We start from the raw sequence: 17,775 nt of genomic DNA on the forward strand, positions 1-17,775 counted from the left end.
AGTGTGTGAGTGTGTGTCAGTGTGTGAGCGTGTGTCAGTGTGTGTCAGTGTGTGAGTCTGTGTGTGTCAGTGTGTGAGTGTGTGTCTGTGTATGTGTGTGTCAGTGTGTAAGCGTGTGTCAGTGTGTGCGTGTGTCAGTGTGTGAGTGTGTGTCAGTGTGTGAGTGTGTGTCAGTGTGTGAGTGTGTGTGTGTGCGTGTGTCAGTGTGTGTCAGTGTGTGAGTGTGTGTCAGTGTGTGAGCGTGTGTCAGTTTGTGAGCGTGTGTCAGTGTGTGTGAGTGTGTGTCAGTGTGTGTGTGTCAGTGTGTGAGTGTGTGTCAGTGTGTGAGTGTGTGTCAGTGTGTGTTTGTGTGTCAGTGTGTGTTTGTGTGTCAGTGTGTGCATGTGTCAGTGTGTGTCAGTGTGAGTGTGTGTGAGTGTGTGAGTGTGTTTCAGTGTGTGAGTGTGTGTCAGCGTGTGAGTGTGTGTGTGTGTGTGTGCATGTGTCAGTGTGTGTCAGTGTGTGAGTGTGTGTCAGTGTGTGAGCGTGTGTCAGTGTGTGTGTGTGTGTCAGTGTGTGTGTGTCAGTGTGTGAGTGTGTGTGAGTGTGTGTGTTATTGTGTGTCAGTGTGTGTGTGTGTGTCAGTGTGTGAGCATGTGTCAGTGTGTGAGTGTGTGTCAGTGTATGTGTGTGTGTCAGTGTGTGAGTGTGTGTCAGTGCGTGTGTGTGTGTCAGTGTGTGTGTCAGTGTGTGAGCGTGTGTCAGTGTGTGTGTGTGTCAGTGTGTGAGTGTGTGTCAGTGTGTGAGTGTGTGTCAGTGTGTGAGTGTGTGTCAGTGTGTGTGTGTGTGTGTGTCAGTGTGTGAGTGTGTGTCTGTGTGTGAGTGTGTGTCAGTGTGTGTGTGTGTGTCAGTGTGTGTGTGTGTGTGTCAGTGTGTGTGTGTCAGTGTGTGTGTGTGTGTCAGTGTGTGAGTGTGTGTCTGTGTGTGTGTGTGTGTCAGTGTGTGAGCGTGTGTCAGTGTGTGAGCGTGTTTCAGTGTGTGTGTGTCAGTGTGTGAGTGTGTGTCAGTGTGTGAGTGTGGGTCAGTGTGTGTGTGTGTGTGTCAGTGTGTGAGTGTGTGTCTGTGTGTGAGTGTGTGTCAGTGTGTGTGTGTGTGTGTCAGTGTGTGTGTGTCAGTGTGTGTGTGTGTGTCAGTGTGTGAGTGTGTGTCTGTGTGTGTGTGTGTCAGTGTGTGAGCGTGTGTCAGTGTGTGTGTGTGTCAGTGTGTGAGTGTGTGTGAGTGTGTGTGTGTGTGTCAGTGTGTGTGTGTGTGTCAGTGTGTGTCAGTGTGTGTGTGAGTGTGTTAGTGTGTGTCAGTGTGTGAGTGTGTGTCAGTGTGTGAGTGTGTGTGAGTGTGTGTGTTTGTGTCAGTGTGTGTCAGTGTGTGAATGTGTGTCAGTGTGTGAGCGTGTGTCAGTGTGTCTGTGTGTCAGTGTGTGAGTGTGTATCAGTGTGTGTGTCATTGTGTGAGCGTGTGTCAGTGTGTGAGTGTTTGTCAGTGTGTGTGTGTGTCAGTGTGTGTGTGTGTGTCAGTGTGTGTCATTGTGTGTGTGTGTGTGTGTGAGTGTGTGAGTGTTTGTCAGTTTGTGAGTGTGTGTCAGTGTGTGAGTGTGTGTCAGTGTGTGTGTCAGTGTCAGTGTGTGAGTGTGTGTCAGTGTGTGTGTGTGTGTGTCAGTGTGTGTGTGTGTGTGTCAGTGTGTGTGTGTCAGTGTGTGTGTGTGTCAGTGTGTGAGTGTGTGTGTGTCAGTGTGTGAGTGTGTGTCAGTGTGTGTGTGTGTGTCAGTGTGTGAGTGTGTGTGTGTCAGTGTGTGAGTGTGTGTCTGTGTGTCAGTGTGTGAGCATGTGTCAGTGTGTGTGTGTGTCAGTGTGTGAGTGTGTGTCAGTGTGTGAGTGTGTGTCAGTGCGTGAGTGTGTCAGTGTGTGTGTGTCAGTGTGTGAGTGTGTGTCAGTGTGTGAGTGTGTGTCAGTGTGTGTGTGTGTGTGTGTCAGTGTGTGAGTGTGTGTGTGTCAGTGTGTGAGTGTGTGTCAGTGTGTGTGTGTGTGTTTGTGTGTGTCAGTGTGTGAGTGTGTGTGTGTCAGTGTGTGAGTGTGTGTCAGTGTGTGAGTGTGTGTCTGTGTGTGAGTGTGTGTCAGTGTGTGAGTGTGTGTCAGTGTGTGAGTGTGTGTCAGTGTGTGTGTGTGTGTGTGTGTCAGTGTGTGAGTGTGTGTGTGTCAGTGTGTGAGTGTGTGTCAGTGTGTGAGTGTGTGTCTGTGTGTCAGTGTGTGAGCGTGTGTCAGTGTGTGTGTGTCAGTGTGTGAGTGTGTGTCAGTGTGTGTCAGAGTGTTAGTGTGTGTGTGTGTGAGTGTGTGTCAGTGTGTGAGTGTGTGTCAGTGTGTGAGTGTGTGTGTGTGTGTGTGCGTGTGTCAGTGTGTGTCTGTGTGTGAGTGTGTGTCAGTGTGTGAGCGTGTGTCAGTGTGTGTGAGTGTGTGTCAGTGTGTGTGTGTGTGTGTGTCAGTGTGTGAGTGTGTGTGAGTGTGTGAGTGTGTGTCAGTGTGTGAGCGTGTGTCAGTGTGTGTCAGTGTGTGAGTCTGTGTGTGTCAGTGTGTGAGTGTGTGTCTGTGTATGTGTGTGTCAGTGTGTAAGCGTGTGTCAGTGTGTGCGTGTGTCAGTGTGTGAGTGTGTGTCAGTGTGTGAGTGTGTGTGAGTGTGAGTGTGTGTGAGTGTGTGTCAGTGTGTGTGTGTGTGTCAGTTTGTGAATGTGTGTCAGTGTATGAGTGTGAGTCAGTGTGTGAGTGTGTGTCAGTGTGTGTGTGTCAGTGTGTGTGTGTGTCAGTGTGTGAGTGTGTGTCAGTGTGTGTGTGTGTGTCAGTGTGTGAGTGTGTGTGTGTCAGTGTGTGAGTGTGTGTCTGTGTGTCAGTGTGTGAGCATGTGTCAGTGTGTGTGTGTGTCAGTGTGTGAGTGTGTGTCAGTGTGTGAGTGTGTGTCAGTGCGTGAGTGTGTCAGTGTGTGTGTGTCAGTGTGTGAGTGTGTGTCAGTGTGTGAGTGTGTGTCAGTGTGTGTGTGTGTGTGTGTCAGTGTGTGAGTGTGTGTGTGTCAGTGTGTGAGTGTGTGTCAGTGTGTGTGTGTGTGTTTGTGTGTGTCAGTGTGTGAGTGTGTGTGTGTCAGTGTGTGAGTGTGTGTCAGTGTGTGAGTGTGTGTCTGTGTGTGAGTGTGTGTCAGTGTGTGAGTGTGTGTCAGTGTGTGAGTGTGTGTCAGTGTGTGTGTGTGTGTGTGTGTCAGTGTGTGAGTGTGTGTGTGTCAGTGTGTGAGTGTGTGTCAGTGTGTGAGTGTGTGTCTGTGTGTCAGTGTGTGAGCGTGTGTCAGTGTGTGTGTGTCAGTGTGTGAGTGTGTGTCAGTGTGTGTCAGAGTGTTAGTGTGTGTGTGTGTGAGTGTGTGTCAGTGTGTGAGTGTGTGTCAGTGTGTGAGTGTGTGTGTGTGTGTGTGCGTGTGTCAGTGTGTGTCTGTGTGTGAGTGTGTGTCAGTGTGTGAGCGTGTGTCAGTGTGTGTGAGTGTGTGTCAGTGTGTGTGTGTGTGTGTGTCAGTGTGTGAGTGTGTGTGAGTGTGTGAGTGTGTGTCAGTGTGTGAGCGTGTGTCAGTGTGTGTCAGTGTGTGAGTCTGTGTGTGTCAGTGTGTGAGTGTGTGTCTGTGTATGTGTGTGTCAGTGTGTAAGCGTGTGTCAGTGTGTGCGTGTGTCAGTGTGTGAGTGTGTGTCAGTGTGTGAGTGTGTGTCAGTGTGTGAGTGTGTGTGTGTGCGTGTGTCAGTGTGTGTCAGTGTGTGAGTGTGTGTCAGTGTGTGAGCGTGTGTCAGTTTGTGAGCGTGTGTCAGTGTGTGTGAGTGTGTGTCAGTGTGTGTGTGTCAGTGTGTGAGTGTGTGTCAGTGTGTGAGTGTGTGTCAGTGTGTGTTTGTGTGTCAGTGTGTGTTTGTGTGTCAGTGTGTGCATGTGTCAGTGTGTGTCAGTGTGAGTGTGTGTGAGTGTGTGAGTGTGTTTCAGTGTGTGAGTGTGTGTCAGCGTGTGAGTGTGTGTGTGTGTGTGTGCATGTGTCAGTGTGTGTCAGTGTGTGAGTGTGTGTCAGTGTGTGAGCGTGTGTCAGTGTGTGTGTGTGTGTCAGTGTGTGTGTGTCAGTGTGTGAGTGTGTGTGAGTGTGTGTGTTATTGTGTGTCAGTGTGTGTGTGTGTGTCAGTGTGTGAGCATGTGTCAGTGTGTGAGTGTGTGTCAGTGTATGTGTGTGTGTCAGTGTGTGAGTGTGTGTCAGTGCGTGTGTGTGTGTCAGTGTGTGTGTCAGTGTGTGAGCGTGTGTCAGTGTGTGTGTGTGTCAGTGTGTGAGTGTGTGTCAGTGTGTGAGTGTGTGTCAGTGTGTGAGTGTGTGTCAGTGTGTGTGTGTGTGTGTGTCAGTGTGTGAGTGTGTGTCTGTGTGTGAGTGTGTGTCAGTGTGTGTGTGTGTGTCAGTGTGTGTGTGTGTGTGTCAGTGTGTGTGTGTCAGTGTGTGTGTGTGTGTCAGTGTGTGAGTGTGTGTCTGTGTGTGTGTGTGTGTCAGTGTGTGAGCGTGTGTCAGTGTGTGAGCGTGTTTCAGTGTGTGTGTGTCAGTGTGTGAGTGTGTGTCAGTGTGTGAGTGTGGGTCAGTGTGTGTGTGTGTGTGTCAGTGTGTGAGTGTGTGTCTGTGTGTGAGTGTGTGTCAGTGTGTGTGTGTGTGTGTCAGTGTGTGTGTGTCAGTGTGTGTGTGTGTGTCAGTGTGTGAGTGTGTGTCTGTGTGTGTGTGTGTCAGTGTGTGAGCGTGTGTCAGTGTGTGTGTGTGTCAGTGTGTGAGTGTGTGTGAGTGTGTGTGTGTGTGTCAGTGTGTGTGTGTGTGTCAGTGTGTGTCAGTGTGTGTGTGAGTGTGTTAGTGTGTGTCAGTGTGTGAGTGTGTGTCAGTGTGTGAGTGTGTGTGAGTGTGTGTGTTTGTGTCAGTGTGTGTCAGTGTGTGAATGTGTGTCAGTGTGTGAGCGTGTGTCAGTGTGTCTGTGTGTCAGTGTGTGAGTGTGTATCAGTGTGTGTGTCATTGTGTGAGCGTGTGTCAGTGTGTGAGTGTTTGTCAGTGTGTGTGTGTGTCAGTGTGTGTGTGTGTGTCAGTGTGTGTCATTGTGTGTGTGTGTGTGTGTGTGAGTGTGTGAGTGTTTGTCAGTTTGTGAGTGTGTGTCAGTGTGTGAGTGTGTGTCAGTGTGTGTGTCAGTGTCAGTGTGTGAGTGTGTGTCAGTGTGTGTGTGTGTGTGTCAGTGTGTGTGTGTGTGTCAGCGTGTGTCAGTGTGTGAGTGTGTGAGTGTGTGTCAGTGTGTGAGTGTGTGAGTGTGTGTCAGTGTGTGAGTGTGTGTCAGTGTGTGTGTGTGTCAGTGTGTGAGTGTGTGAGCGTGTGTCAGTGTGTGTGAGTGTGTGTCAGTGTGTGTTTGTGTGTCAGTGTGTGTGTGTGTCAGTGTGTGTGTCAGTGTGTGTCTGTGTGTCAGTGTGTGAGCGTGTGTCAGTGTGAGTGTGTGTTGAATGTGAGTGTGTGTCAGTGTGTGAGTGTGTGTCAGTGTGTGTCAGAGTGTTAGTGTGTGTGTGAGTGTGTGTCAGTGTGTGAGTGTGTGTCAGTGTGTGAGTGTGTGTGTGTGTGTGTGCGTGTGTCAGTGTGTGTCTGTGTGTGAGTGTGTGTCAGTGTGTGAGCGTGTGTCAGTGTGTGTGAGTGTGTGTCAGTGTGTGTGTGTGTGTCAGTGTGTGAGTGTGTGTGAGTGTGTGAGTGTGTGTCAGTGTGTGTCAGTGTGTGAGCGTGTGTCAGTGTGTGTCAGTGTGTGAGTCTGTGTGTGTCAGTGTGAGTGTGTGTCTGTGTGTGTGTGTGTCAGTGTGTGAGCGTGTGTCAGTGTGTGCGTGTGTCAGTGTGTGAGTGTGTGTCAGTGTGTGAGTGTGTGTCAGTGTGTGCGTGTGTCAGTGTGTGAGTGTGTGTCAGTGTGTGAGTGTGTGTCAGTGTGTGAGCGTGTGTCAGTGTGTGAGCGTGTGTCAGTGTGTGTGAGTGTGTGTCAGTGTGTGTGTGTGTGTCAGTGTGTGAGTGTGTGTCAGTGTGTGAGTGTGTGTCAGTGTGTGAGCGTGTGTCAGTGTGTGAGTCTGTGTGTGTCAGTGTGTGAGTGTGTGTCTGTGTGTGTGTGTGTCAGTGTGTGAGCGTGTGTCAGTGTGTGCGTGTGTCAGTGTGTGAGTGTGTGTCAGTGTGTGCGTGTGTCAGTGTGTCAGTGTGTGTCAGTGTGTGAGTGTGTGTCAGTGTGTGAGCGTGTGTCAGTTTGTGAGCGTGTGTCAGTTTGTGAGCGTGTGTCAGTGTGTGTGAGTGTGTGTCAGTGTGTGTGTGTGAGTGTGTGTGAGTGTGTGTCAGTGTGTGTGTGTGTCAGTGTGTGAGTGTGTGTCAGTGTGTGAGTGTGTGTCAGTGTGTGAGTGTGTGTCAGTGTGTGTTTGTGTGTCAGTGTGTGTGTGTGTCAGTGTGTGTCAGTGTGAGTGTGTGTGAGTGTGTGAGTGTGTTTCAGTGTGTGAGTGTGTGTCAGCGTGTGTGTGTGTGTGTGTGTGTGTGTGTGCATGTGTCAGTGTGTGAGTTTGTGTCAGTGTGTGAGCGTGTGTCAGTTTGTGTGTGTGTGTCAGTGTGTGTGTGTGTCAGTGTGTGTGTGTGTGAGTGTGTGTGTTATTGTGTGTCAGTGTGTGTGTGTGTGTCAGTGTGTGAGCATGTGTCAGTGTGTAAGTGTGTGTCAGTGTATGTGTGTGTGTCAGTGTGTGAGTGTGTGTCAGTGCGTGTGTGTGTGTCAGTGCGTGTGTGTGTGTCAGTGTGTGAGCGTGTGTCAGTGTGTGTGTGTGTCAGTGTGTGAGTGTGTGTCAGTGTGTGAGTGTGTGTCAGTGTGTGTGTGTGTGTGTGTGTCAGTGTGTGAGTGTGTGTCTGTGTGTGAGTGTGTGTCAGTGTGTGTGTGTGTGTGTCAGTGTGTGTGTGTCAGTGTGTGTGTGTGTCAGTGTGTGAGTGTGTCAGTGTGTGAGTGTGTGTCTGTGTGTGTGTGTGTGTCAGTGTGTGAGCGTGTGTCAGTGTGTGAGCGTGTGTCAGTGTGTGAGCGTGTGTCAGTGTGTGTGTGTCAGTGTGTGAGTGTGTGTCTGTGTGTGAGTGTGTGTCAGTGTGTGTGTGTGTGTGTCAGTGTGTGAGTGTGTGTCTGTGTGTGAGTGTGTGTCAGTGTGTGTGTGTGTGTGTCAGTGTGTGTGTGTGTGTTTCAGTGTGTGAATGTGTGTCTGTGTGTGTGTGTGTCAGTGTGTGAGCGTGTGTCAGTGTGTGTGTGTGTCAGTGTGTGAGTGTGTGTGAGTGTGTGTGTGTGTGTGTCAGTGTGTGTGTGTGTCAGTGTGTGTCAGTGTGTGTGTGAGTGTGTTAGTGTGTGTCAGTGTGTGAGTGTGTGTCAGTGTGTGAGTGTGTGTGAATGTGTGTCAGTGTGTGAGCGTGTGTCAGTGTGTCTGTGTGTGTCAGTGTGTGAGTGTGTATCAGTGTGTGTGTCATTGTGTGAGCGTGTGTCAGTGTGTGAGTGTTTGTCAGTGTGTGTGTGTGTCAGTGTGTGTGTGTGTGTCAGTGTGTGTCATTGTGTGTGTGTGTGTGTGAGTGTGTGAGTGTTTGTCAGTTTGTGAGTGTGTGTCAGTGTGTGAGTGTGTGTCAGTGTGTGTGTCAGTTTGTGAGTGTGTGTCAGTGTGTGAGTGTGTGTCAGTGTGTGTGTCAGTGTGTGAGTGTGTGTCAGTGTGTGTGTGTGTGTCAGCGTGTGTCAGTGTGTGAGTGTGTGAGTGTGTGTCAGTGTGTGAGTGTGTGTCAGTGTGTGTGTGTGTCAGTGTCAGTGTGTGTGAGTGTGTGTCAGTGTGTGTGTGTGTGTCAGTGTGTGTGTGTGTCAGTGTGTGTGTGTGTCAGTGTGTGTGTGTGTGTCAGTGTGTGTGTGTGTGTGTGTCAGTGTGTATGTGTGTGTCAGTGTGTGAGTGTGTGTCATTGTGTGAGCGTGTGTCAGTGTGTGTGTGTGTGTCAGTGTGTGAGCGTGTGTCAGTGTGTGAGTGTGTGTCTGTGTGTGTGTGTGTTTGTGTGTGTGTGTGTCAGTGTGTGTGTGTGTCAGTGTGTGAGTGTGTGTCAGTGTGTGTGTGTGTGTCAGTGTGTGAGTGTGTGTCAGTGTGTGTGAGTGTGTGTCAGTTTGTGTCTGTGTGTCAGTGTGTATGTGTGTCAGTGTGTGTGTGTCAGTGTGTGAGTGTGTGTGTGTGTGTCAGTGTGTGTGTGTGTGTGTGTGTGTCAGTTTGTGAGCGTGTGTCAGTGTGTGTGTCTGTGTGTGTGTGTCAGTGTGTGTGTGTGTGTCAGTGTGTGTGTGTGTGTCAGTGTGTGTGTATGTCAGTGTGTGTGTGTGTGTCAGTGTGTGTGTCAGTGTGTGTGTGTGTGTCAGTGTGTGTGTATGTCAGTGTGTGTGTGTGTGTCAGTGTGTGTGTCAGTGTGTGAGTGTGTGTCAGTTTGTGAGTGTGTGTCAGTGTGTGTGTGTGTGTGTGTGTGTGTGTGTGAGTGTGTGATCACTCCTGCTTTCCCCACACTCCCTCTGCCTGCTCTCCTTACCTGGGCGCTGATTTGGATGGGCTGAGTTAGTGCTAATGCTCCTGTCTGCTGCTGACTGCTGGATTGTGGTGGCTCGAGGGCTGAGTGCTGGGAAGATGCTGCCACGCTGCTCTGCTGGACAGCAGCAGCCAGCAAATGTGCCTGGGCCTGCTGGAGGAGGAGCTGCTGCTGGGCTGGCAATAGAGCTGTGAGCTGGGGAATGAGAATAGGGAATGGCAGGAGAGAGGCGATCAGTGAGAGGACAGAGTGTGAGGGGAGAGAAAGAGGAGAGTGTGGAAAGAGAGTGGAAGGAGAGAGGGTGAGGGTGGAGAGAGAGAGTGGGAGAAAAGAGAGTGAGGAGAGAGAGTGAGAGGAGACAGCAAAAGGAGAGAGGGTGACAGGAGGGATAGAGAAAGTGAGAGGAGAGAGAGTGAGAGTAGAGAACAAGAGAGAGAAAGCGGGAGGAGAGAGAGAGAGAGAGTGAGGAGAGAACAAGAGGAGAGAGAACAAGAGGAGAGAGAAAGTGAGAGGAGAGAGAGCGAGAGGAGAGAGAGCGAGAGGCGAGAGACCGAGAGGAGAGAAAGTGAGGAGAGAACAAGGGGAGAGAGAGAGGAGAGAGAGTGAGAGTAGAGAACAAGAGAGAGAAAGCGGGAGGAGAGAGAGAGAGTGAGGAGAGAACAAGAGGAGAGAGAACAAGAGGAGAGAGAAAGTGAGAGGAGAGAGAGAGTGAGGAGAGAGCGAGAGGAGAGAGAAAACGAGAGGACAGAGAGAGAGGGGAGATAGAGGAGTGAGAGAGAGGGGAGATAGAGGAGCGAGAGAGAGAGAGGAGAGAGTGGGAAGGGGAGGAAACAGAGTGAGACAGAGAGATAATGACAGGAGGAGGAAAGTGAGAGGGGGAGGAGGGAGGAGAGAGGTGGGAGTGATGGAGAGAGAGAAGTTGGGAGGGGATGGGAGGGGCAGGACAATGTGAGGTACAATGGGATGTGGGGGTAGTGTGTGTGAGGGAAGGGGGTATAAATGAGTGGTGTACAGACCAGAGGGTGAGTAGGAGATAAAAGGAAAAACATCACATTTAGAGAGGACAGTTCAAACCAATTTGTTACCTAACCCAAAAACTCTGCTCCCTGACACATCTCACCCACCCCCGCTGGGAAATCGAGACCAACAGCCAATCACTGAGGCTGAAACTCACCATCTGACTCCTGCAGCCAATCACAGATGCTGAAACTCACCCACTGACTCCTGCAGCCAATCACTGGGGCTGAAACTCACCCACTGACTCCTGCAGCCAATCACTGGGGCTGAAACTCACCCATTGACTCCTATAGCTAATCACTGAGGCTGAAACTCACCCATTGACTCCTATAGCTAATCACTGAGGCTGAAACTCACCCATTGACTCCTGCAGCCAATCACTGAGGCTGAAACTCACCCATTGACTCCTGCAGCCAATCACTGAGGCTGAAACTCACCCATTGACTCTTATAGCCAATCACTGAGGCTGAAACTCACCCACTGACTCCTGCAGCCAATCACTGGGGCTGAAACTCACCCACTGACTCCTGCAGCCAATCACTGGGGCTGAAACTCACCCATTGACTCCTATAGCTAATCACTGAGGCTGAAACTCACCCATTGACTCCTATAGCTAATCACTGAGGCTGAAACTCACCCATTGACTCCTGCAGCCAATCACTGAGGCTGAAACTCACCCATTGACTCTTATAGCCAATCACTGAGGCTGAAACTCACCCACTGACTCCTGCAGCCAATCACTGGGGCCAAAACCCACCCACTGACTGCTGCAGCCAATCACTGAGGCTGAAACTCACCCACTGACTCCTGCAGCCAATCACTGGGGCCTAAACTCACCCACAGACTCCTGCAGCCAATCACTAAGGCCTAAACCCACCTACTGACTCCTGCAGCCAATCACTGAGGCTGAAACTCACCCACTGACTCCTGCAGCCAATTACTGAGGCTGAAACTCACCCACTGACTCCTGCAGCCAATCACTGAGGCTGAAACTCACCCATTGACTCCTGCAGCCAATCACTGGGGCTGAAACTCACTCACTGACTCCTCCAGCCAATCATTGATCACCCCACTGTGTCCTGTGCCCAATCACCAATCGCCCACACTACCTCCCAGCAGCCAATCACCGATCACTCCAGTGTCCTGCGGCCAATCACAATCAGATGATTCCGATTGGGTGGGGTCGCAGGGAGAGCAGAGGGACCAGGATCTGTCCCGTGGAGCTGCTTCTCTGACTCCTCTACCCTCTTCCTCCAACGAACGCACTCAAATCTTCCAACACACTCTCCCAAACCCTTCCCGCAGCACTCCCACCCTTTTAAAACGCTCACACTGCCCCGTAGCTCGACCCCTGGACCCCTCTCCAACCTCCACAAACCCACCTTCTAAACTACACCCTCCACCTTAACCAACCCTCCCAAACCCCTTCTACCACCCCCCGACTTTCGTTACCACAATTTACATTCATTCTGTAGCTTCAAAGACAGCACTGATAAGGTTCCTTTAGAGAATAAAAACCGACACTTAACCCTAAGGCGGAGATATTAGGAGCAGGTGACCCAGAGCTGGGTGAAAGGTATAGGCCTCGTGGATCTTTAACAAGAGGGGGATAGAGAGAGAGAGGGGGAGAGGGAGGGAGAGAGGTGGAGGAGATTTAGTGAGGGAATTCCAGAGTCTCGGATCTGTTTGGACCTAGCCACAGCCATCAGTGGGAGCGTGAAAGTGGGGGGGCTGTGGGGAGGGGGAGGATGTGCAAGCGGATCCTCATGGGAGAAACCATGAGGAGTAGAGTGTTGTAGGCCTGGAGGAGGTCACAGCGACAGGGAGGGAGGGGAGAAGCCAGGGATGGCTCGGAGCACTCGGATGAGAATGTTTAAAGAGCACCGAGGTGTGGGATTGGATGCCAATGTAGGTCAGGGGGTTGGGTGGGGGGGCGAGGGGAGGGAGGAACAGACACTCGGTGCAGGTTCGGAGACCGGCAGTGAAGAGTTTGGATGAGTTGAAGGGGATGGAGGGTGGAGCTCTGGGCGGAGGCTCACTGGAATAGTTGGGTTTGGAGGGTTAATGGGGGGGGGGGGGGGGGGGGGGGGGGGGGGGTGTTGGGGGGAGGTGGGCAAGGCCTAGAGAAGGTGGAGGTGAGCTCCCTTCCTGAGCTGCTGCACCCACAGCGCTGTTAGGGAGGGAGATCCAGGAAGGTTGATAGTGGGCCGTGAGTATACACAGAGAGACATTCACGGAGGACTGGTCATGTGGTGGGGTTCAATGATATCTGAAAGAAAGGAGGGGCTCTAACCCCCACTGTCAACCCCCATAATGTCTTTGAAATGAGAGTTTAGTTTGATGTGCTGAACAGATGTAGGTTCAGGGTTGTTCTGCCGATGTTGCCACTCATGATCTTCCCTCATACAGAGAAAAAAACGAGCAGAACCCAAGAGCCCTGGATTCAGCAAATCCAGCTGACTCCCTGCTCACGGGGCTTTACTCCCTGTGTGGCTGGGACCCCAGGAGTTACCCCCTCACAGGGTATTCAGGGAATACTTACCCCTGCCAGCTGACTGCTTGCCAACATAAGTTGGGCCTGAGGGAGGTGACTCTGTTGCTGTTGAGGCATCTGTAAGGGAGCCTGAGCCAACTCGCTGGCATCTTCTGTCTTAAACTGCAAAAGAAGATCAACAGGATAATCTGTGATGAGCACGTTCCGGAGAGTGGGTAGAGGGTGGGGGTGGGAGCTACAGAGTGTGGGCTACCAGATGCTGATGTGAGATGTTTACAGTGTAAATGTTGCACACACAATGTGGGTGAAAAGCTGCTGAGTACATAGGAACATAGGAGCAGGAGGAGGCCATTCAGCCCCTCGAGCCTGCTGCTCCATTCAAACAGGTGGTGGCTGATCGATCTCAATGCCATTTCTCCGCACTATCCCCATATCCCTCACTGTCATTAGTCTCCCCGTAATCTATCCACCTCTGTCTTGAACATACTCAGTGACTGATCATCCATGGCCCTCTGGGGTAGAGAATTCCAAAGATTCACCTCACTCTGAGTGAAGAAATTCCTCCAGCTCAGTCCTGAATGGTCTTCCCTTTTCTCTGACACTGTGTCCCCTGGCTCTAGACCCCTCCCCCAGCCAGAGGAAACATCCTTCCTGCTTCTGCCCTGTCGAGCTCTGGAAGAAGGTTGTAAGTTTCAATGAGGTCGCCTCTCGTTTTTTGAAACTCTGGAGAATTCATGGCCCAGTCTCCCCACTGTCTCCTCATAAGACGATCCCACCATCATCCCAGGGGTCAGTCTGGTAAACCTCTGTAAAATTCCCTCTATAGTAAGAAGATTCCTCACATATGGAGACCAACACTGTGCACAATACTCCGGGTGCAGTCTCACAAAGGCTCTATATCAATGCAATAAGTCTTTGTTACTCCTGTACTCAACTCCCTTCCAATAAAGGCTAATGTACCATTTGCCTTCCTAATTTCTTGCAGGTTAGCTTTCAGTGACTCATGAACAAGGACCCCCAGGTCCCTTTGGACATCCACCTTTCTCAATCTCTCACCATTTAAGAAATGCTCTGTCTTTCTGTTTTTTTCTCTATCAAAGTAGATAACTTCACACTTATTCACATTATATTTCATCTGCCATGCTCTTGCCCACTCACTTAACCTGTCCACAACCCCTTGAAGCCTCCTTGCATCCTCCTCACAACTCACATTCCCACTTAGTTTTGCCATCACTGAATCCCCCAATATCAACATCCTGGGGGTTACCATTGACCAGAAACTGAACTGGACCAGCCATATAAATACTGTGGCTACAAGAGCAGGTCAGAGGCTGGGAATCCTGCGGTGAGTAACTCACCTCCTGACTCCCCAAAGCCTGTCCACCATCTACAAGGCACAAGTCAGGAGTGTGATGGAATACTCCCCACTTGCCTGGATGAGTGCAGCTCCCACAACACTCAAGAAGCTCGACACCATCCAGGACAATGCAGCCCCGCTTGATTGGCACCCCATCCACAAACATTCACTCCCTCCACCACCGACGCACAGTAGCAGCAGTGTGTGTACCATCTACAAGATGCACTGCAGCAACTCAACAAGGCTCCTTAGACAGCACCTTCCAAACCCACGACCACTACCATCTAGAAGGACAAGGGCAGCAGACACATGGGAACACCAGCACCTGGAAGTTCCCCTCCAAGCCACTCACCATCCTGACTTGGAAATATATCGGCTGTTCCTTCACTGTCGCTGGGTCAAAATCCTGGAACTCCCCTCCCTAACAGCACTGTGGATGTACCTACACCATACGGACAAAATCCTGGAACTCTCTCCCTAACAGCACTGTGGGTGTACCTACACCACAGGGACAAAATCCTGGAACTTCCTCCCTAACTGCACTGTGGGTGTACCTACACCACAGGGACAAAATCCTGGAACTCCCTCCCTAACAGCACAGTGGGTGTACCTACACCACAGGGACTGCAGCGGTTCAAGAAGGCAGCTCACCCACCACCTTCTCAAGGGGCAATTAGGGATGGGCAATAAATGCTGGCCCAACCAGCGAAGCCCACATCCTGTGAATGAATTAAAAAAAGCAATATTCCAATCATCTAACACCGCCCCCCCATAACCATGGAGGGTTGAATAGTTGAGGTCAAGATCTTTCCCTTATTCTTTCCTGGGATGTGGGTGTTGCTGGCAAGGCCAGCAGTTGTTGCCCATCCCTAATTGCCCTTGAACTGAGTGTCTCGCTTGGCCATTTCAGAGGGCAGTTAAGAGTCAACCACATTGCTGGGGGTCTGGAGTCACATGTAGGCCAGACCGGGTAAGGACAGGAACATACAGACAAACACACGGATTAGGAGCAGGAGAAGGCCACTCGGCCCCTCGAACCTGCTCCACCATCCAATAAGACCATGGCTGATCTGAACATAACCTCAACCCCACATTCCTGCGCACCCCAGATAACCTTTCTCACCTCCCCCCCCCCACCCCCACCCCCGCTTGCTAATGAAGAAACTATCCAGCTCTGCCTTAAAACATTTAACATGAGCTTGAGGAATAGCCCCTCATCGTTCGATTTGGTTCCTTTCGGTTTGGGTTTTCTGGACTGGACACTGAGTTCACCAATTTCAGACGGCTTCCATTTTGTTTCCTTCTCTTTGCATCTTTCCATCTCTCTCTTGTTTTGACTCTTGGGTGGCAGTAATTGGCCATTCCTTTCATTTCTATGTTTCTTCCTTGCCTCATCCCCACTCCCATTGGCACTGCCTGGCTGACCCTTCCCAGTTACAACCTTCCCGGGCTCCAATGGGAAGAGGATCAACCTCCGGTCTCCTCCGATGCTGCCAGACCCCTCCTTTCGGATTTTCAACACCCACTGTTCTTGCTCTTGTCTCTCTAAGCTGAATCTCGTCCATCGTTTATCTGGGCCTGTTAGAGTTCAGGATATATTCCTCTCTTGAATTCCCAGAATCTATCAACATCTGACTGTGCCTCAAAGACATTCAGCATCTTTCTTGTAAATTTAATCCAAGAACTCTGAGAGAAGACCCAAATCTTTATCAGTAACCAACTGACAGGCATTCAGGCCACAGAATACTGGTCGGATGTTACTTGTTGTTGGAAGTGACAATGACAAAGCCCATACCTTGTTACCTCCTAACAGGGAGATAATCCATGTCCACATATGCACTTGATCCCTCCACTGGTTGTATGGTACCAGACTCCGAATATCAGGGACAGGGTGACCATACCCCAACAATTTACCCTCTCTTACTGTCTGCCCTCTCTCACAATGGCTACAGGCAGCTTTTTTCGAGAAACTTGTTTTTAGCTTCCAGCCTTAGGCAACTAATCTCTGCCACCAGGTTATTTTCCAGAGAGTCATTTGGTGCATTTTCACCTCATAATAATTCGCACTGTAAATAAAAATGATCCCCCTGGCTCTTCTCCAGATTAAACTTCTGTCATCTAGTTACAGACCCACCTCTCAACACAATCAAAATGGAACTGCCGGGATCTCCAGCCTCTCGGGGTAAATTAAATCCCCCGTCCCTGCTGCCATTCTCCCCTGCAGCCTGCCCATTCTACCTGAAGCGTGGTGCCCCCCAAGGGCGAACAGCGTTCCAGCCCAGGTCAACCCTTCCTCCGGCCAGCTTGTGGGCTGGTCAGTTGGGAAGCGAGAAGGCAAAGGTTTTTTTGTGCTTCACCGGGAGAGAGAAGGATCTTTCAGATATTCCCGTGAAAATGTATCTCTCCTCTGCTGACTGCACTGAGTGTCAGCCAGTTCCACAGCAATAGCCTGGCCTTGGCTCCCTGTTGTCCCCTTGTCTGAACACTGACCTCACAGCTTCAGATAGTTATCCATTCATGTGCTAGCTCCCTTCCACTGCGAAGATGACCTCCTGCCCTTTTGCAAGTTGACTGGAACATCCCTGGCACACAAGGACACAGATCCTAAGAAATAGGGGCAGGAGGAGGCCATTCAGCCTCTCAAACGTGCTCTACCATTCAATAAGCTCATGGCTGAGCTGGTTGTGGCTTTATCTCCACTTTCCTGCCTGTCCCCTTGTCATGAGAATATAATAGTTTTCCTAATGTTATTGGGATTTATTGTACAAGCAGGGATCGTGTATGTGTGTGTGTGTGTGTGTGTGTGTGTGTGTGTGTGGTGTGTGTGTGTGTGTGTGTGTGTGTGTGTGTGTGACTTCATTGACTTAGAAACAGCTGATCTGAAGGCTTTGATGCATTAGAAGAGAAACTCGATTTGAAATGTTAAAAAAGTAAACATGGCTGAAGTTTTAGAATGTGAGGTGTAAGGGAAAATTTTCATTTTTAGATGCACCAGAGTAGTTTGAATTTTGAAGGAGAGGGTGAAATGTTACATCTAGCCAGAAGAAGCAAACAGTGTGTTTATTTTTTCCCAAAGCTCACTGATAAAATTGGCACGATAATAGATTTTTGTTATTAGAAAGGTAACGCCAGAGACATAATGAAACAGTGAAATTTGCATTCAAAGGGGAAAATATGTAGAAAGGAGAGAAGGCTATGTGTAAGAGGAAGGCATTCTAAGATCTAACAAGTGTGAAAAGCCTCCAGCCTCTATGTACCAAGCAGCTGCCTATATGAACTGAAGCTAAGAGAAACACTGTGAATATCCCTGTCCAGGGTCTCGTGTGGTTTGCCTAGGTCTGTTCAAATTTAATTTGTTTTTACTGTTACCTTAATGGAGGTGTAACTGGGAATCAGATTAATTAGGGGAGCTAAGTTTTCTTAGTAATAATTTGTAGACCTACTTATGTGCTTAAAATTATTTATTTTATTAATAAATATTTAATTTAGTTTTGTGAAAAAAGCTCTCCAAGACTCGATAGAATTATTATGACTGAATTCAAGGCCCGCATCTCGATATAAAAATACAAATTGCAGAACAGTTGTGACAGTTGGTTCAAGTTTCCCTTTGGGATTTGAGCAGCTCAGCATTTACCATCGGCTGGGCCGTACCATGTCCCCCATCATCCTTGTCTCCCCTTGCTGATCAAGAGTCTGTCAAACTCAGCCTTGAATAAACTCAATGGCTGTTCTGTGGGGAAGGGAATTTCAAATGCTAATGGCCTCCTGAAACTATTCCCAAAATCGCTCCATGCTGTGGAACCCAGCATCCACACTTTCTGAGAAACACAATCCTATATGAAGATGACGAAACTCATAGGGAGGCCAATCAGCCCATCATGCCCGTAACAGCTCATTCAAAGACACTCCCGCTCCTTCCTGCACTTCCTTCACTGCTCCCCCCATCCCTCCCATCCTCCCTGCCCAAGTTATTCTTCAATTTGTTTCCGTCAGTCTTTTAGACAGCACATTCCGGATCGGGACAACACACTGGGTAATAACAATCCTCCACATCACATTGTTGGCTCCTTTACCAATGAAGCCGAAGAGGCCTCTCCTCTGCTTACCATCCTGTCTCTCACTGGAAACATCTCCTGCTTAGTTCCTCTGTCAAACCCGACGTGACTTTTGACACTATGATTAAATCATCCCTTAAAATTCCCGACTCTCAGGCGAACAATCCTTACATCCCTATGCTTCTGCCCTTTCCCTGTCCTGCATCCCTGTCCTGTATTCCGGTCCTTTC

At 49.9% G+C, this 17,775-nt stretch overlaps 1 protein-coding gene across 1 annotated transcript in view; it reads right to left on the reverse strand.

The window, feature by feature from the left end:
- Positions 1-17,775, reverse strand: part of LOC121273992 (POU domain, class 2, transcription factor 2-like) — a 507,999-nt gene that overhangs the window by 302,227 nt on the left and 187,997 nt on the right. The window contains exons 4-5 of the mRNA XM_041181124.1: positions 12,182-12,295; positions 8,626-8,817 (exon numbers count right to left, since the gene is read on the reverse strand). Of these exons, the coding sequence (XP_041037058.1) occupies positions 8,626-8,817; positions 12,182-12,250 (261 nt within the window). The 5' untranslated portion in view covers positions 12,251-12,295. The remainder of the gene's footprint in view (positions 1-8,625; positions 8,818-12,181; positions 12,296-17,775) is intronic.

Source organism: Carcharodon carcharias, assembly GCF_017639515.1.
Source record: "Carcharodon carcharias isolate sCarCar2 chromosome 29 unlocalized genomic scaffold, sCarCar2.pri SUPER_29_unloc_10, whole genome shotgun sequence".
NCBI classification, from domain to species: domain Eukaryota; kingdom Metazoa; phylum Chordata; class Chondrichthyes; order Lamniformes; family Lamnidae; genus Carcharodon; species Carcharodon carcharias.